Here is an 18,985-nt window from a genome sequence, read left to right on the forward strand (position 1 = left end):
TTCACATAGGGTGGGGGGCCGGTATCCGGGGACCCCCTTCTTAAAGGGGGCTCCCGGATTCCGATAAGCCCCCCGCCCGCAGACCCCGACAACCAACGGCCAGGGTTGTCGGGAAGAGGCCCTTGTCCTCATCAACATGGGGACAAGGTGCTTTGGGGTGGGGGGGCCGCGCGGCCCCCCCCTTCCCCAAGGCACCCCCCCATGTTGAGGGCACGCGGCCTGGTACGGCTCAGGAGGGGGGGCGCGCTCGCTCGCCCCCCTTTCCTGGCCGGCCGGGTAGCGTGCTCGGACAAGGGTCTGGTGTGGACTTGGGGGGAACCCCCACGCCGATTTTTTTCGGCGTTGGGGTTCCCCTTTAAGCCCATTCCAGGCGGTGGAGCCCGCGACGTCTCCTTCGCGGGCCCCGCCTACCTGTACACGCGCTCGAAATGGGCGGACTTGCCTCCGCCTTACGTGGGCGAGTCCGTTCATTTCAAAAGTTGAGCGAACTGTTTGCCCAACCTTGTTCGTCAAACAGTCCGCTCGTGTGTGGGCAAGTCCGCTCATGCAAATTTTGAGCGGACTGTTTGACAAACAGTTTGCCGAACAAGGTTGGGCAAACAGTCCGCGCGTGTGTACGCGGCCTAAGAGTGAACTGTTGGGTAGTAATTGTAATCTAGTATGTCAGAGTGTTGGACCCCCTGAAGTGCTTCTAGATCACTCCCAACAAACTGGTGAAAAAAAAATTTAAATTGAAAAACACCTTCAAATTATGATTAAATCTTATGCAATGTTTGCTAAATTAAGTGACGATGACTAATATATTAAAGAAAATACGTACATGTAAAGATAAATAAATGTATAAAAAAACTTGTGAATAATAGTGATACCAATAAATCTGGTGGGTGGATACAATTAATGCAAATGTAAAGGGTGATAAGAGAATGGTTAAAAATAATTGGGGAAAGGAAAAAAAATGTATAAAAAAATAAATAAAAATAAAAATATATATAAATATATACACACAGCCAATATACATGTATATAATTAATTAATTGGATTTGCATATAAATAAATTAATTAATTATTAGTCCCAGTAAATGGTGAAAGTGACTTGTGCAAAAAAATCTATAGCTGCTTCTAAGATGAAAGAACTCCCGGTGCATTTTTCCGTGTAAAATAATGATTTTGCCCTCACCAGATACCCTGCCCCTGCAGGGGTAGATATGCCTTCACAATGTGAGCCCCTGTGTCGCTTTCTGGTGTCTCCATGGGAGCTTCGTTTTTCATCAGCTGGGATTGTTGTCTCCTTCAGGTATTCAATAGAAAAGAGGGATATCCATAGTGTAGTATGTTTCCACAGTTTATTTATTAAGTAAGAAAACTACTCACGTATGACAAACTTTAAAATCGCAAGATAATTTTAATTTGCCGCCGGCTGCTACAGCTTACTGGGGAGAGTGTGCGTCCTATGGCCACCTAGTGTCAATTTACCTAGTGCCTATAATAACGAGATCTGGATAATTTGGTTAAAAATACTGCAGTGCTCAGTTTTTAAAAACTACCTATTTATTTCAGAAAAAAACTTACTATTACATCATAATGTGATTATATTTACTGTAGCAGAATTATTTTGAACAAATGTTTACGTCATGTGGACAGGAATCCAGTGTACCTTTTAAACAACTGGCAGACATCAATAACCGAAGCACAGCTTATGAAATATTAAACCACATTCTATTTTTGTTTAATGTGATTGGAAGTGGCCACTATCTTGATCAGAGGAAACTAGATAAAGAGCGTAAGGTTGTTTGTCATTGTAGCTAGCACTATGCATATGATACACATACCGTGCCTTGAAAAAGTATTCATACCTCTTGAAATTTTCCACATTTTGTCATGTTACAACTAAAAATGTAAAATGTATTTTATGTGATAGACCAACACAAAGTACAACAGAATTGTGAATTGGAAGGAAAATTATAAATGGTTTTCAATTTTTTTTTTACAAATATCTGAAAAAAGTGTGGTGTGCATGTGCATAACACATGAATATGCTTTGATCTAAACCATTCTATTGTGGCTCTAGCTGTATGTTGAGGGTCGTTGTTCTGCTGGAAGGTGAACCTCTGTCCCAGTTTCAAGTCTTCTGCAGACTAATGCCGCGTACACACAAGCGGACTTTTCAACATCCAAAGTCCGAAGGACCGAGTCCGTTGCTGCAACGGACTTTTGATTCGCCAAAGTCTGACGGACTTTAGAAATGAAGCATGCTTCAAATTTTCCCGAAGGAACTCCGCCGGACCCGGTCCCCTTCGAAAACTCCGCTCGTGTGTATGCTACTCCGACGGACTAAAACCAACGCTAGGGCAGCTATTGGCTACTGGCTATGAACTTCCTTATTCGAGTCGGGTCGTACGTCATCACGTTCGAATCCGTCGGAGTTTAGTGTGATCGTGTGTGGCCAAGTCCGTTCGGCCGAAAAGTCTGTCAGAACTCCGTCGGAACTCCGGCGGAACTCCGGCGGAACTCCTTTGGAAGTCTGTCGGACATAAGTCCTCTCGTGTGTACGGGGCTTAACAGGTTTTCTTCAAAGATTGCACTGGATTTGGCTCCGTCCATCTTTCCATCCACCCTGACCAGCTTCCTTGTCCCTGCTGAAGAAAAGCATCCCCACAACATGATGCTGCCACCACCATGTTTCATGGTGGGGATGGGGTGTGCAGGGTGGTGTGCACTGTTAGTGTGCAGGGTGGTATGCACTGTTAGTTTTCCGCTACACATATTGTTTTGATTTTAGGCCAAAAAGTTAAATTTTGGTCCCATCTGAACAGAGTAACTTCTTCCACATGGCTTCTTGCAAGCTGCAAACTGGACTTCTTATGGCTTTCTTTCAACAATGGCTTTCTTCTCGCCACTCTTCCATCAAGGCCAGATTTGTGGAGTGAAAGACTAATAGTTGTCCTGTGGAAAGATTCTCCCACCTGAGCTGTGGATCTCTGCAGCTCTTCCAGAGTTATCATAAGCCTCTTGGCTGCTTCTCTGATGAATGCTCTCCTTGCCCGGCCTGTCAGTTTAGGTGGACGGCCATGTCTTGGTAGGTTTGCAGTTGTGCCATACTCTTTCTATTTTCGAATTATGGATTGAACAGTTTAAATGTTGCTTTAAACTTCCCAACAACTTCATCCCTGACCTGTCTGGTGTGTTCCTTGGCCTTCGTGATGCTTTTTTTTGCTAAGGTTCTCTAACAAACCTCTGAGGGCTTCACAGAACATGCTGCAGTCGCGGCAAATCACTCATGATCTTCACTTTGTATTGTTGAAAACTTGAATAAAAATCATTGAAAACAAAAGAAGCGCCTGCTCCTTTTTGAGCGACAAGCTTCGCGCTGCGAATTTGTCGGGGGGGGGAGGGGAAGGGCGGGTGCCAGTTATAGGATCCACCCTGTAAACCATTTATCAGTTTCCTTCCACTTCACAATTATGTGCCACTTTGTGTTGGTCTATCACACAAAGTCCCACTAAAATACATTTACGTTTTTGGTTGTAACATGGAAAAATTTTGAAAATTTCAAGGGGTCTGACTACTTTTTCAAGGCACTGTGCATCACTAATATTACACAATATAAACACAAAACAAAGGTGAATTACTTAACCACTTCCCGACCAGCGCACGACGATGTACGTCGACAGAATGGCACGGGCAGGCATATTGGCGTACAGGTACGTCCAATATTCAATGCCGCCCTGCCATCGGGAGCGCGCCGCCGGCGGCACGCTCCCGCACTGGTCGGGACCCCCGTGAGTCCGGTCGCGGGACCCGCGGACTCGATCGCTGCGGGCATACCAGCGATCGTCTCACGGAGCGGCCGAATGGAGGAAATGCAGAGTGAACAGCATTTCTCCATTCTGCCTAGCAACTAGTGACGCTGATCTCTGCTCCATGTGATTGGAGCAGAGATCAGTGTTCACTAAATGAAAGCCCAACCCCCCCACAGTTAGTAACACACCCCTAGGAACACTTAACCCCTACACTGCCACCCACTGGTTAACCCCTTCACTGCCAGTGTCATTTACACAGGAATCACTGCATTTATATAGCAGTGATTACTGTATAAATGACAATGGTCCCAAAAATGTGTCAAAAATGTCCGATGGGTCCCCCACAATGTCGCAGTCACAATAAAAAATCGCTGATCGCCGCCATTACTAGTAAAAAAAAAAATAATAAAAAATTATTAATAAAAATGCTATAAAACTATCCCTATTTTGTAAACGCTATAACTTTTGCGCAAACCAATCAATAATCGCTTATTGCGATTTTTTTTACCAAAAATATGAAGAAAAATACGTATCGGCCTAAACTGAGGGAAAAAAAAGTTTTTTTTATATATTTTTGGGGGATATTTATTATAACAAAAAGTAAAAAATAATGCGTTTTTTTCAAAATTGTCGCTCTATTTTTGTTTATAGCGCAAAAAATAAAAACCGCAGGGGTGATCAAATACCACCAAAAGAAAGCTCTATTTGTGGGAAAAAAAGGACGTCAATTTTGTTTGGGAGCCACGTCGCACGACCGCGCAATTGTCAGTTAAAGCGACGCAGTGCCGAATCGCAAAAAGTGGTCTGGTCTTTGACCAGCAAATTGGTCCGGTCTGAAAGTGGTTAAACGTGGCACCTAATAAAGTGTAGAAAAAAAAATAATCACTGCCTGTGAGCCCTTGTACACACGGTCGGACATTCCGACGGAAAATGTCAGATCGGACCGTGTTGTCGGATAATCCGACTGTGTGTGGGCTCCATCGGACTGTTTCCGTCGGAATATCTGACGGACAAAGTTTTAGATCTGGGCTATAAAATTTTCCGACAACATGATCCGATCAGACTTTGTCTGATTGTGTGTAGAGAATTCCGATCGGACAAAGTGCCACGCATGCTCAGATCAAATTCCTAGACCAAAGCTATTGGCTACTAGCCTGAACGTAGTCCCGTTGTAATGAAATAACGTCGTCACATTACGTACGATCGGATTTTCCGACAACTTTTTTCGACCGTGTGTATGCAACACAAGTTTCGGACAAAATCCGTCGGACAAAATCTGACGGATTTTGATGTCGGAATGTCTGACCGTGTGTACAAGGGCTTAAGGAAGACTATTAATACTGTATTTACCTATCCTACTGCCCACATGGACAATCTTCATTTCTTTACATTCTTGAGCTGCTCGAAGAATCTTCTGCATCCTGCTCACTTATGTTGGATTCCTGATCCTTGGCTTCACTGCATACTGTGGATTCAGATGTTACATAGAGGACACGGTACGAAAGTAGCCAGCAGATAAAACCACATTGCACAGTGGAGACAAGACATCCGATACCCCCAGATGCAGAAGATTGTCCTGCCGGGTGGTGGACAAGTACATATTAAAAGTATTTTTTCATTTATTTTAGCTGGTGTGAGAAGGTCACCTTAAAGCGGAACAGAGATTTTTTGTTTTAGGCAGTTTAGGAGCCGGGAAGGTTGAGAACATTTTTTCGTTTTTTTAAGTTTGTGTGATGTGAAGTTTCCCTTCATTACTTGTGTAATCAACAGGACAGGGGATCACTCTAGTGGATAAAATTTGAAAAGTGACTCTGGTTCACATCGACGCGATTTGAAAGGTGAAATCGCATGTCAAATCAGAGCCTATTGCCGGTAATAGGAGCATCCCAATCGGTGAGGCGTTGCACCGATTTCTAAAAGTTGTTCCTGCACTACTTTTGGCGACTTCGGGGGAAATTGTAAGCCCACGTACACACGGTCGGAGATTTTGCCAACCAAATCCGTCGGATTTTGCCCGTCGGATTTAGTCCGACGGATTGTGTCCGAAACTGTTGCATACACACGGTCGGGCCAAGTTGGCGAAAAATCCGATCTTTCAGAACGTGATGACATAATTTCGTTACGATGGGACTACATTCAGGCTAGTAGCCAATAGCTTTGATGTAGGAATTTGATCTGAGCATGCGTGGCACTTGGTCCGATCAAAATCCTCTACACATGATCGGATTAGGTCCGTCCGGCCCAGTTGGTCGGGAAATATTTCCAACATGTTGGAAAATTGGGTCGGACGGAGATTCGGATGGAATCAGTCCGATGCATACCACACACAGTCAGATTATCTGACGACACTGTCCGATAAGACTCATTGCGACAGATTCTCCGACTATGTGTACAAGGGCTAAGACATCTGTGCATGAACCCGCTCAGATGTCTTTTAAGTCACCCCCAAAGTGGGACCGAAATGTGGCTTTGAAATCGTGCGGGTTGATTTCAAAGCCATTTTCAGTGTGAACGAGGGCTAATGCTAAAACTCAGTCAAATACTAAACAATGTTTTGGCTGGAGTCCTACTAAAGTAATCACTGCTCAAGTGGATCTAATGTTCTTGATGCCAAGAATGGCTTGCCAAAATTACAAATCCTTTGGCAGGTAATACAGTAAACACATGTATTTTGACTGTGTAATTAACTGTTTGCCTAGACTCTAAAGTATCATTTAAATATTGAATACTATAAACTATCAAGTATTTTGTATGGTTTTAGAGCACCACAATCTAATGTTTTTATCAAGATTTTTTAGATACTTAATAATTCTTAAAATGATATATTCTTTTTTAACATATTATGTTACAACATATACAATGCATCCGGAAATTATTCACAGCGCTTCACTTTTTCCACATATTGTTAAAGTCCCACAGGTAACAGTGCATGTCAGAGCACAAACCAAGCCATGAAGTCCCAAGAATTGTCTGTAGACCTCAGAGACGGGATTGTATTGAGGCACATATCTGGGAAAGAGTAAAGAAAAATGTCTGCAGCATTGAAGGACCCAATGAGCACAGTGGCCTCCATCATCTGTAAATGGAAGATGTTTGGAACCACCAGGGCTCTTCCTAAAGCAGGCTGCCTGGCCAAACTGAGTGATTGGGGGAGAAGGGCCTTAGTTAAGGGAGGTAACCAAGAACCCGATGGTCACTCTGACAGAGCTCCAGCGTTTCTCTGTGAGCAGGGGAGAACCTTCCAGAAAAACAACCATCTCTGCAGCACTGCAATCAGGCCTGTATTGTAGAGTGGCCAGACGGAAGCCACTCCTCAGTAAAAGGCACATGACAGTCCGACTGGAGTTTGCCAAAAGGCATCTGAAGGACTCTCAGACCATAGAAAACAAAATTCTCAGGTCTAACGAAACAAAGATAAAACTCTTTGGCCTAAATGGTAAGCGTCATGTCTGTAGGAAACCAGGTACCGCTCATCACCTGGCCAATGCTATCCCTACAGTGAAGCATAGTGGTGGCAGGATCATGCTGTGGGAATGTTTATCAGCCGCAGGAACTGGGAGACTAGTCAGGATCGAGGAAAAGATGAATACAGCAATGTACAGAGACATCCTAATTAAAACTTGCTCCAGAGCGCTCTGGACCTCAGACTGGAGCGAAGGTTCATCTTCCAACATGACAACAACCCTAAGCACACAGACAAGATAACAAAGGAGTGGCTACGGGACAACTCTTTGAATATCCTTAAGTGGCCCAGCCAGAGCCCAGGCTTGACCCCCATTGAACATCTCTGGGGAGATCTGAAAATGGCTGTGCACTGACACTCCCCAACCAACCTGATGGAGCTTGAGAAGTCCTGCAAAGAAGAATGGGAGAAACTTCCCAAAAATAGCTGTGCTAAGCTTGCAGCATCATACTCAAAAACACTCAATGCTGTAATTGGTGGCAAAGGAGCTTCAACAAAGTATTGAGCAAAGGCTGTGAATACTTATAGCAGCCCTCAAAAATTCCACTCGCCTGCTTGCATTTTGCAAATGGATTTTGAGGGCTGGCGAGCGTGGGCTGCCTGGGAGCGAGGGGGGACTAGCGCCGCCGTGTTGTATGGGAGTCCTTCTCCCATTGCTCGTGGGTGGAAGAGAGAGGAGAGAGCTGGCTGGATGATCAGAGGGCGAGGGACATCACTAGTGGCTTTTATTTCAATAACTAAGTGTTCCCCGCACTTGCTGTCACACACAGCCCCACCCCCTGGTCCCAGAGAATTTGATAGACAGATCACCCGTCCAATCCCGGGACGACGTGTATCAAAATTCTCCGGCCAGGGGACGAGGCTGTATGTGACGCCGAGAGGCAGGAACACAGCAATTGAAATCAGAGCTGTTCCAACGATGTCCCTCTGCACTCTTATCTGGCTGGCAATGCTCTTCCTCCCCTCTGCTCCCCTGCATGATGGACATGGGTAGGCAGCATGATGTACAAGGCTAGGCGGCATGGTGGACAAGGGTAGGCAGCATGGTGGACATGGGCAGGCTGCATTGGTGGACACGGGCAGGTTGCATTGGTGGACACGGGCAGGCAGCATTGGTGGACACGGGCAGGCTGCATTGGTGGACAAGGGTGAGGCTGCATTGTTGGACATGGGAAGGATGCATTGAGGGACACAGGAAGGCTGCATTGGTGGCCACGGGTGAGGCTGCATTGGTGGACACAAGTGAGGCTGCATTGTTCAACACAGGTGAGGCAGCATCGTTGAGCATGGATAAAGTTGCCTAATTCTGCATAAAACCTTTTAAGTGTCATTTCATGAGATAATTTATGAGGGCGTGTTTGGGTGTGGAACTAGGGGCGGGGCAGGGTAGGGGTTGGGTGGGGCAACTGGTGGCGAGTGACCCTTGAGGCCTGGCTAGTAGCTCAGGACTTTAAATTGTGAGCCCTGCTTATATATATACATGTTATTTTCTTAGTTTTTTATTTTTAATGAATTTGCAAAGATTTCAAACAAGCTTCTTTCACGTTGTCATTATGGAGTATTTTTTATGGAGAAATTTGAGGAAAATAATGAATTAAATCTATTGTGGAATAAGACTGTAACATAACAAAATGTGGAAAAAGTGAAGCGCTGTGAATACTTTCCTGATGCACTATATTAAACTACTTGTTACAAAAGTAGCATTAGTGTGAGTTATAATTTGCATATTTAGCGTATGGGAAGCCTTTAAAAAAAAGATTATTACTTAGCTGTCTGATGAGTTAAGAGTTGTACCTTCCATTGATACTGGTGTCGTTGCCTCTCATCGCTTCCAAATGTGTTGAATAGTGTGTCCTCCACCGCACGCTGTGGTCCCTCTGATGGGCTGCTGTCTCTTTACAGCACATTTAATGACTAGTAAGCTGCAATGTATTAAATTTTTGGTTTTGGGTTTAATTCCACTTTAAAGTGGTTGTAAACCTCCACATATACCCAGTGAAGTGAACAGCCTGATGATACACAGAGATAAAACAAATCCTCCTACATAGGTTTTACTTGTTTATCTGCAGTCTTTTCCTCTCTACATCCCTTCAAAAGGGCAGAAAGGGGTTACAATTTTCTTCATCTGCCAGGAGCACAGAGGAGGGGCGGAGAAGCTGCAGTAACAGTGTGTGAGAGCTGATTGGAGGAAAAGGCCACACCCCCTCCACACAGCAGAAGAACTGTGTTCTGAATAGAAATATACGATTGTATTTGGCGCAAAAAAAAAAAATAGCTGGGTCCAAAATAGTAGTAATGATTAAATGATTAAAAACACACAAGAGTTCAAAAAGCGATTTAGTCCATTGTACATCTGTGGTAATATGGTGAGTGAATGCACATGTGGATGTGTCTATTACCAGGGGTAGGCGGCAGCTGTCTTTAGAGTAATATACAGCTCTGTATAAACAAGAAAGTGGGAAATAAAGGGGGAAGCACCACCTGGGTGCAGGGATTAAAAAGCTTTGAATAGCCCAAAGGTAAATGACACTTACAGGATGGAAGTGATTGCAGGCTCATAAGTCCAAGGGTAGAAAAGATATAGGCCTTCTGCGTCCATGGGGGTGTAGATGTCACTCTCCATGCTGGATAGGTGGATGGGTGTTGGATTTATTAAGCGTTCTGTGGCCACCAGGAAACAGGAACCAACAGGTAGCTTGGAACATGGCCCAAGCAGCCGGACGTGATGTCACCGGAATGAGAGGGGACCAGGCTGAATGGGAACGGCTGTGTGGAGATCATAAGCTATGTGCTCGGAGCTCCAGCTCTTCCTACGAGGCCAGTAGCAGGAGCTGGAGCTCTAAACATGTAGCCTATGATAGCCACACTGCCTTTCCCATTCAGCCTGGTCCTCTCTCTCGTTCCAGTGACATCACTTCTGGCCGTTGGGGCTGTGTTGCAAGCTGCCTGTTGGTTTCTGTTTCCTGGTGGCCACAGGACACTGAATACATCAACACCCATCCACCTGCACAGCCTGGAGAGTGATATGTACACCCCCATGGACGCAGAAGGCCTATATCTTTTCTATCATTGGACTTATGAGCCTGTAAGTGCAATTTACCTTGCTCTATTAAAAGCTTTTTGATCTCTGTACCCAGGTAGCGCTTCCCCCTTTCTTTCCCTCTTTGTGTTCTGAATAGACAAGCTCTGTCCTGAGCTCCCCCTCCCAACACAGAATTTATCTCGTGTTGTGTCTGGAAACCTTCTCAGAAGTGACTCATGCTGATAACGGAGGAACGAAGCACCAGAGAGAAACAGCACTTTAGAGAGATCAGTAAACATTACAAATATATGTGCTTTTCTCAGATTCCATGACTGAGCGTTGCAACCACTTTAAGCCTAAACCTAACCTAAACATAATAGTAGAATGTCACCATATCAAAATAATCCTACCATATTTTGTATTAAAGGATATCTAAACCCATAAATGCAGTGTCCTAGTTATTTCCTTGCTTTTTTAAAATGTACAGTACTTTTTTCATTTAAAAAACAAAACAAAAAACTATGTATCTAATCCTTATCTTTGGGTACCGACATAGTCCATCAATTCTACTTGTAACTTTTATGTAGTATGATGGTACCCCCTTAACAGTCAATATTACCTTTTATAAGCACTTAACACTCTACTTCCTGTGAATGGAACTGGAAGCATAAAACAATGTTATGTTATTCTGTAAAGAACTAATCTCGTCTCCCTCCGTATAATAGAGATAAAGAGAGGAATACATGTTTAAAGTCTGTCCTCATCTAGATACAGTGGAGGAGTGAGCATAGTCATCCTAGCAAGTTTGAAAATCAAGGCAAATAATGCCTGAAAAAACGAAAACCAATGTAGCCAACTCATCTAAGGACTGGTAAGCTACAATATACATTGTTGATTTTTGGGTTTAGATATACTTTAAATCTGTGATTAATATATTTATATTTCTGCAAATGATTATCTATGTGCATGTTTCCATGATTAAACCATAACCTTTATATTTATTTGAACTATATCTCAGTAATAATGTCATTTATTATAAATTACTTCTGTTTACAGCTGGTTGCATCTATAGTTTTTATCAGTTTTGGAGTGATTGCAGCTTTTTGCTGTGCCATTGTGGATGGTGTTTTTGCTGCCAGACATCTAGTAAGTATTCTAAGCCAAGACCTTTAGAGAAAATTTGTCACAAAGCCTAATACAGAAGCTAGATAAATATGGAAGTGGCCTTTCTCTGACACTTAGGCAAATATGCAACCCAGACAGTCAACCTTCCCTGGAAGTGTTATGCATCCTAGGATTCTGAGAGCGGCTGCTTCCATCCGAGGCTTTTTGCACAGGTATTTTTATTTGCAACATGTTTCTCCAAGTAATTGTGCCCCAGCATTTCCTTAAAGTAAAAACTCACAGAAAATAGAGGCAGGTGATGCTAAAAAATGTAGTATGTTGACTGCTATGATTATACACATTGTGACGGAACATCCCTACACTCCGCTTGAGTGCTTTCATCATATACCACTTCCTCCCAGCCTGAATATATCAGATATTCTAACCACTCACAAGCACAAAACAAGACGACACTTGCTTAGCTGCTCAACATGGACTGATTTATTAGAACCAAAATGCCAAGTATTTATAATACAGTAGAAAGGGAGGTCCCCCCTCCTGCTCATATTATTTTAACAATACAACTGTAGCCAGAAACAGAATTAACCTGCGGTAATTATCTAAATCAACACTGGACTCTTCATACAATTACAGGGTTAATTAGCACAAACAATAATAGGTGAAATACTCTTTAGAATCTGTGTCAAGCCATACCAAACTCATTTACATTATAAAAGACAACAGACAGGTGGCTGGAGTTGATGGTATTAGCATCTAACATGTGTGTGTCCCAACAGCATGAGACAACACACATTATATATACATATATACAGAATTGAATCTGACTAGCACAGATTATAGTGGGGTTCTCATTCATCCTGTTAAAATCCAGGGCCCATAATCGGTCTCCAAGAGGCTCGCATTCAGTCCCCTCCAGCAGCCTTGGTCACGGCTAGGTCTGTCACACACATCAGGAAAGTTAGACAAGGATAAGGAGTCCTTACCTGCTGGATTTTTTAAAGAAAATAAAAATGTTTACTGAGCTTAGTAAATGCGGTGAAGCTGTGTTCACTTCCATCATAAAAGGATAAGTACAGCCAAAGTACGTTTGGCTATACTTCTCCTGTGGATCACAGGAGTGCAGTTTGTTCTGCACTCCTGTGACCTGTTTTCAGCAGACAGCGGGCTGAAGCCTACTGTCAGCCAATGTCACAGAGCTAGAACCGCTCATAAAGCGCCCCTTCCCATTGAAACAATGGGGCAGCACTGCAAAACCTGCGCTTTGCTGGTGGTTTTAACCTTTTTTCGTGCACTAGCGGGGGTTAAAACCGCCCCGCCAGCGGCCTAATAGAGCCGCTAAAACGACAGTAAAATGGTGCTAAATATATATTTACATCCTGATGAGATGTACCTCAATGGGAAATCCTATTTGTTAACATGTAATATAACTGTTAGCCCTTGTACACACGGTCGGAGATTCCGACAACCAAATCCGTCGGATTTTGTCCGTCAGATTTTGTCCGACGGATCTTGTCCGAAACTGTTGCATACACACGGTTGGACAAAGTTGTCGAAAAATCCGATCTTTAAGAACGTGATGACGTAATTTCATTACGATGGGACTACGTTCAGGCTAGTAGCCAATAGCTTTGATGTAGGAATTTGATCTGAGCATGCGTGGCACTTTGTCCGATCGGAATTCTCTACACATGATTGGAGTATGTCCGATCGGAGCATTTTGTCAGAAAATATTTCCAGCAAGTTGGAAAATTTGGTCTGACGGATATTCCGACGGAAACAGTCCGATGCAGACCACACACAGTCGGAATATCCGACAAAACGCTCCGACCGGACACATTCCGTCGGAATCTCCGACCGGTGCTACAAGGGCTTACAGTGTATCAAATGCAAACATTAAAACTTTCTGATCTACAATATATGTACCTTGTACAGATGATGGTCTTGTTGTGAAACTGTAAGGACTTCCACCTTTTGTGCATCTTTCTACCAATAAATAGACTTAAAGCGGACCTACAGTCTTTTTTTTATCTGTCCATCTATTAAATCTTCTGCCCTTGTTGTTTTAACTTTGGATAGTAAAACATTTTTTTTCTGCCAGTAAACACCATATATAGCCCACTTCCTGTTTCTTGTCCGGTAAAAAAGCCTAGGCTTATGACATCATGCACAGCCCTCTCTCTCACTCTTGTGAGAGTTTACCAGGAAGGGAGGGGGGATGAGTCATAAGAGGGTAAAATCAGAGCTGGAGGTGTGCCTCTGTGTGTCTGTCTAAGGCTGGGTTCACACTGAAGCGATGCGGGAACGCCGCGGTTCCCGCATCGCATGCCTCCCGCCGGCAGTTCACACTGCCCTATGCGGACTGCTGGGAGTGTCAGTGAAACCTTAATGACACCCCCAGATCAGTTCGCATATCGCAGTGCGATCTGCAAACTCGTACAGGAATCGGATCGCATGGTGTGAACACCCATGCTATCCGATTCTGCTGCGGACCAAAAAAAGGGTCCTGTGCGAGTTTGGAGCGGGTGCGATGCGAATTCAGCCATACTATCTGTATGGCTGAACTCGCATCGCACAGAGATCGGATGTGATTTGCACTGCAGTGCGGTGCGAATCACATCCGGGTCTCCCAGCCGCAGCGGTGTGAACCCAGCCTAAATCCAGGAAGTGAACAGGCAGCAGCTTCAGCTGCCCACAGTTAAAATGGATGCAGCCAGACTTATAAAGTGAAGGTAGTGCTGCGCTATGAACCTAAATACTGTGCGTAATAAAGTGCAAAGGTGCTCAATGAAAGATATGGTTGAAAGAGGCAATGTTCAAAGGTCAATATATATCCAGTCCTAGGCAGTATAAAAACGTGTCGCATGCCCTGCGATTTCTAAGGATAAAACAATAAAAGCGTATCAATAAGACAATAAAAGTATATCAAACACTAAAAAGATTCTTCGTAGAACAGAGATAGGAAATATATCCATATGATGTACACATGGAGTGAAAAAATGGTGCTCCAAAAGAAGGGCCACTACTGTTGCAATAAGTCCTGAAGGAATAGGTAAAATCCTAAAAGGCATATAAAAGCATACAGAAAAGTTTCCTCCATATAGGTATATGCTGCACATGTTCTTATAGGTGAAAGCAAAAAAAAAATAAGTAGTCCATATAAAAATATAAAATAAGTGTCCATATAAGGTGCAAGGTAGATAAGTGGCTGTATATTTAGCAGTGTCAGCATAAAATGACAAAGTGCTGGTGACAATCCTCTGGCATAAAGTGCTGATGATAGGTGACTTCCTAGTTCTTGTGCAGAGTAATGTATAGATGTACCGTTACCTTACCACTGTAAGGTAACAGCATGTTGGTATATCTCAATGTGTTTCTTGGCAGCCTCCCAGTATGGCGTATCCGGTTCCACTGATGTGTGTCTCTAGTCCCCCTATTGTCCCTGGTGTGTCCGCATCCAATGAACCTCGCAATGGGGCATGGGGGGATGTAAAGAGGGATGCACAATAGTGTAGTATTTCTAAGACCCCTTTCACACTGGGGCGTTTTTCAGGCGTTTTTCATGCGCTTTAGCGTTAAAAAAAGCGCCTGAAAGCCTGAAATCTGCAACTGCAATCCCAATGTAAAAGCCCGAGTGCTTTCACACCAAGATCCCTTTCACACTGGGGCGTTTTTCAGGCACTTTAGCGTTAAAAAAAGCGCCTGAAAGAAGCTGCAACTGCAATCCCAATGTAAAAGCCCGAGTGTTTTCACACTGAGGCGCTGCGCTGGCAGAGCGTCAAAAAAAGTCCTGCAAGCAGCTTCTTTGCAGCGCTTTTGGAGCGGTGAATACAACGCTCCTAAAACGCCCCTTCCCATTGAAATCAATGGGAAGGGCTTGTAAAACGCCCGAAAAACGCTACTGGCAGCAGCGTTTTGTGGGCACTTTTAACCCTTTATTTGGCCACTAGCAGGGGTTAAAAGCGCCCCATTAACGCTCGAAAAACGCTGATAAAGCGCTGCTAGTTTAAGCTGCGCTTTACGAGCGTTTTTCGGGCGCTGACATTTCACATTGGGACTGCAGATGAGGCTTCTTTCAAGCGCTTTACAAGCGCTTTTTTTAACGCTACAGCGCTTGAAAAACGCCTGAAAAACGCCCCAGTGTGAAAGGGGTCTAAATGTTTATTGACAAAACAGTAAAAGTAAAATCAAGGTACTCACAATAAGAAGCATCAAACAGGCATATAACAAACGAGCTGCAAGCTCGCCCCCGTCACTTCCGGTGCCTCGTGTTCCCGCATGTGTTCATCACTGTCATATGACTTCATCTGGGGAGCCAGACTTATGCCCCGTACACACGATCGGACATTCCGACAACAAAATCCATGGATTTTTTCTGATGGATGTTGGCTCAAACTTCTCTTGCTTACACACGTACAAATTAAAATGAAGTTCAATAGCCAGTGCGGCTCTTCTGCTTGATTCCGAGCATGCGTGGAACTTTGTGCGTCGGAATTGTGTACACACGATCCGAATTTCCGACAACAGATCTCAAATTTTGTGTGATGGAAATATCCGATGAAGCCTACACACGGTCGGAAATTTCTCCCAAAAAGCTCCCATCGAACATTTTCCGTCGGAAAATCTGACCGCGTGTACGGGGCATTAGTGGAGGGAGATTTCTGCAGCATATTTGGCAAGTACAGAATCACAGTATATATAAAATATGCAAAGTGGTTGGAAGGAAGCTTCACAATGGCAAAGATGTTTTTATTACAAATTACCTGAGCAGACTGCAGTTCCTCTTTTAAAAAAAAAAATCTTCTGACCTGAATCTTTTTGTTCAAAGGGCTATAAAAAACCTATAGCCACGGAAGGGTTAAAAAGGAAACTTCAGACATTAATGGAGTGTGAAATGGGCCATCAGTGTGCTAACTGCTGCATGTTTTTTTTTCCACCATGTGAACCAATTGCTTTTTCCATGTGTGAAAGGGAAATGCTAGGAGTTAATAAAGCTAATTAGGTTAGTTAAAGAAGCACGGCTGATCTCATTAGAACATGCAAGTTGCTTGTAATTCATGTCAACCATCTTGCTGCAATCATTTAATGCAGAATTAAACTCTGAAATAAAAAACAAAAGGCCCCCAGGAGCTGTTAGCCATATTTTGGTAGTTAGTGCCCCATATTAGCATATTGCAGAATTACCCCAGAACTGATCTTCTCCAGCGCTGGTCATGGGTGCTCCAATCTTCTCCCTGTCTCTCTTTGGGGTTCAGGCACTTGATTATGTGGGCCACATTGATATCACTTCCCCACATCTGCACAGGATCTAGGTCATCACATGTAAATGTATGCTTAGCTGCGTATGTGTGGTTCTGTGTACCTTAACCAGTTCCCGACCGGCGCACGCTGATGTACGTCAGCAGAATGGCACGGGCAGGCATATTGGTGTACAGGTACGTCCATTTTTATATGCCGCCCTGCCATCGCGTGCGCGCCACCGGCGGCATGCTCGCGCCGGTCGGGACCCCCGTGAGTCCGGTCGCGGGTCCTGCGAACTCGATCACCACGGGGATACCCGCGATCGTCTCACGGGGCGGCTGAACTGGGAGATGCCGTTGTAAACAGCATCTCCCCGTTCTGCCTAACAACAAGTGACGCTGATCTCTGCTCCATGTGATTGCAGCAGAGATCAGTGTTCACTAAAACAAAGCCCAGCCCCCCACAGTTAGTAACACACCCCTAGGAACACTTAACCCCTACACTGCCACCCACTGGTTAACCCCTTCACTGCCAGTGTCATTTACACAGAAATCGGTGCATTTGTATAGCACTGATTGCTGTATAAATGAACATGGTCCTAAAAATGTGTCAAAAATGACCGATGTGTCCGCCATAATGTTGCAGTCACAATAAAAATCGCTGATCACCGCCATTACTAGTAAAAAAATAAAAATATTAATAATAAAAATGCCATAAAACTATCCCCTATTTTGTAAACGCTATAACTTTTGCGCAAACCAATTAATAATCGCTTATTGCGATTTTTTTTTTTTTTTACCAAAAATATGTAGAAGAATATGTATTGGCCTAAACTGAGGGAAAAAAATGTTTTTTATATATTTTTGGGGGATATTTATTATAACAAAAAGTAAAGAAAAATGTGTTTTTTTTTCAAAATTGTCGTTCTATTTTTGTTTATAGCGCAAAAAATAAAAACCGCAGGGGTGATCAAATACCACCAAAAGAAAGCTCTATTTGTGGGAAAAAAAAGGACGTCAATTTTGTTTGGGAGCCACGTCGCACGACTGCGTAATTGTCAGTTAAAGTGACGCAGTGCCGAATCGCAAAAAGTGGTCTGGTTTTAAAGCTGGGTTCCACCCTAAAGTGGAACTTCCCTCCCCCCCTCCGGTGTCACAATTGGCACCTTTCAGGGGGGAGGGGGGTGGAGATACCTGTCAAAGACAGGTATTTACACCCACTTCCGGGCATAGACTCCCGTGGGAGTCTATGTCATTTCCTGTCCTGCCGCGCTGTCTGCTGGGACACACACGGGTCCCAGTGACAGCGCGGACAATTCCTATTGCGCTGCGCGACTCGCGCATGCGCAGTAGGGAATCAGGAAGTGAAGCTGATTCGCGTCACTTCCTGATTCCCTCACCTGGAATGGTGGCGGCAGCAGCCGAGAGCCGAGCAATCGATCGGCCTCGGCTGCCGGCATCGCTGGAACCCGGGACAGGTGAGTGTCCATTTATTAAAAGTCAGCAGCTGTAGTATTTATAGCTGCTGGCTTTTAATATTTTTTTTGTAGGTGGAATCCCTCTTTAAGCCAGCAAAATGGTCCGGGGCTGAAAGTGGTTAAACGCTGACAGGAAGGGAGAAGCACTTATGACAGAAGAGACCAAAGAGTCATCTAGAGATAATATATTAACATATATGTCAACTGGCACCATAGGCAGCCAGTCACATCTCCTGCTATGCGAATAGGATGCGGGGAAACCTGTATCTAATTCACATAGGTGTGAACCTGGCCTCAGGCAGTGAAAAAACTTTCTGGATAAAGTGTTAAACTTGTGTGGAAAAAATAACTAGCTGATAAAACGTAAAATTTTCGGATAAACAAAATGATATTCACATGAGTTAATGGCATTTGTTATACCACCCAGGTGTGTGCTAAGTGACATCGCAGCTTAGGGCCCATTCACACCAGAATACCGTCATACGGGAGACCCGGGGTTCCGTGCACCGCACTTGCAATCTGCAGCGGGTGTCAGTATAAAGTTAACATCACCCCAAACATAGTGAGTTTGCCTGCAGCAGATCGCATGGTACTCTATGCGTTCCGGTTGCAGTGTGTTTCTAAAAGTGGTGCAAGCACTTCATTTGGTGCAGTGTGATTTTAGCCCATTTGAAACGAACGGGCTGAAATTGCCCTGCGCAGAACTGCATGCAAGTCGCACAGGAAAACACAGCGCGCCCCTGTGTGATTCACATGCAGTTCCTAGTGTGAATGGGCCCTTAACCACCTCAGCCCCGGAAGATTTGGCTGCTGAATGACCAGGCCATTTTTTTGCGAATTCGCCACTGTGTCGCTTTAAC

General features: G+C 44.1%; 1 protein-coding gene across 2 annotated transcripts in view; it reads left to right on the forward strand.

Moving 5' to 3' along the window:
* The window catches only part of TMEM255A (transmembrane protein 255A), a 111,823-nt gene that overhangs the window by 64,077 nt on the left and 28,761 nt on the right, over window positions 1–18,985 (forward strand). The window contains exon 4 of one of the 2 annotated variants that reach the window (XM_077477897.1): window positions 11,342–11,431. The exons of the other annotated variant lie outside the window; for it this stretch is intronic. Coding sequence (XP_077334023.1) covers window positions 11,342–11,431 — 90 coding nt within the window. The remainder of the gene's footprint in view (window positions 1–11,341; window positions 11,432–18,985) is intronic. 2 annotated transcript variants of the gene reach the window in all.

Source organism: Lithobates pipiens, unplaced genomic scaffold (assembly GCF_037356315.1).
Source record: "Lithobates pipiens isolate NorthernLeopardFrog02 unplaced genomic scaffold, aLitPip1_a1.2 Scaffold_1, whole genome shotgun sequence".
Taxonomy (NCBI): domain Eukaryota; kingdom Metazoa; phylum Chordata; class Amphibia; order Anura; family Ranidae; genus Lithobates; species Lithobates pipiens.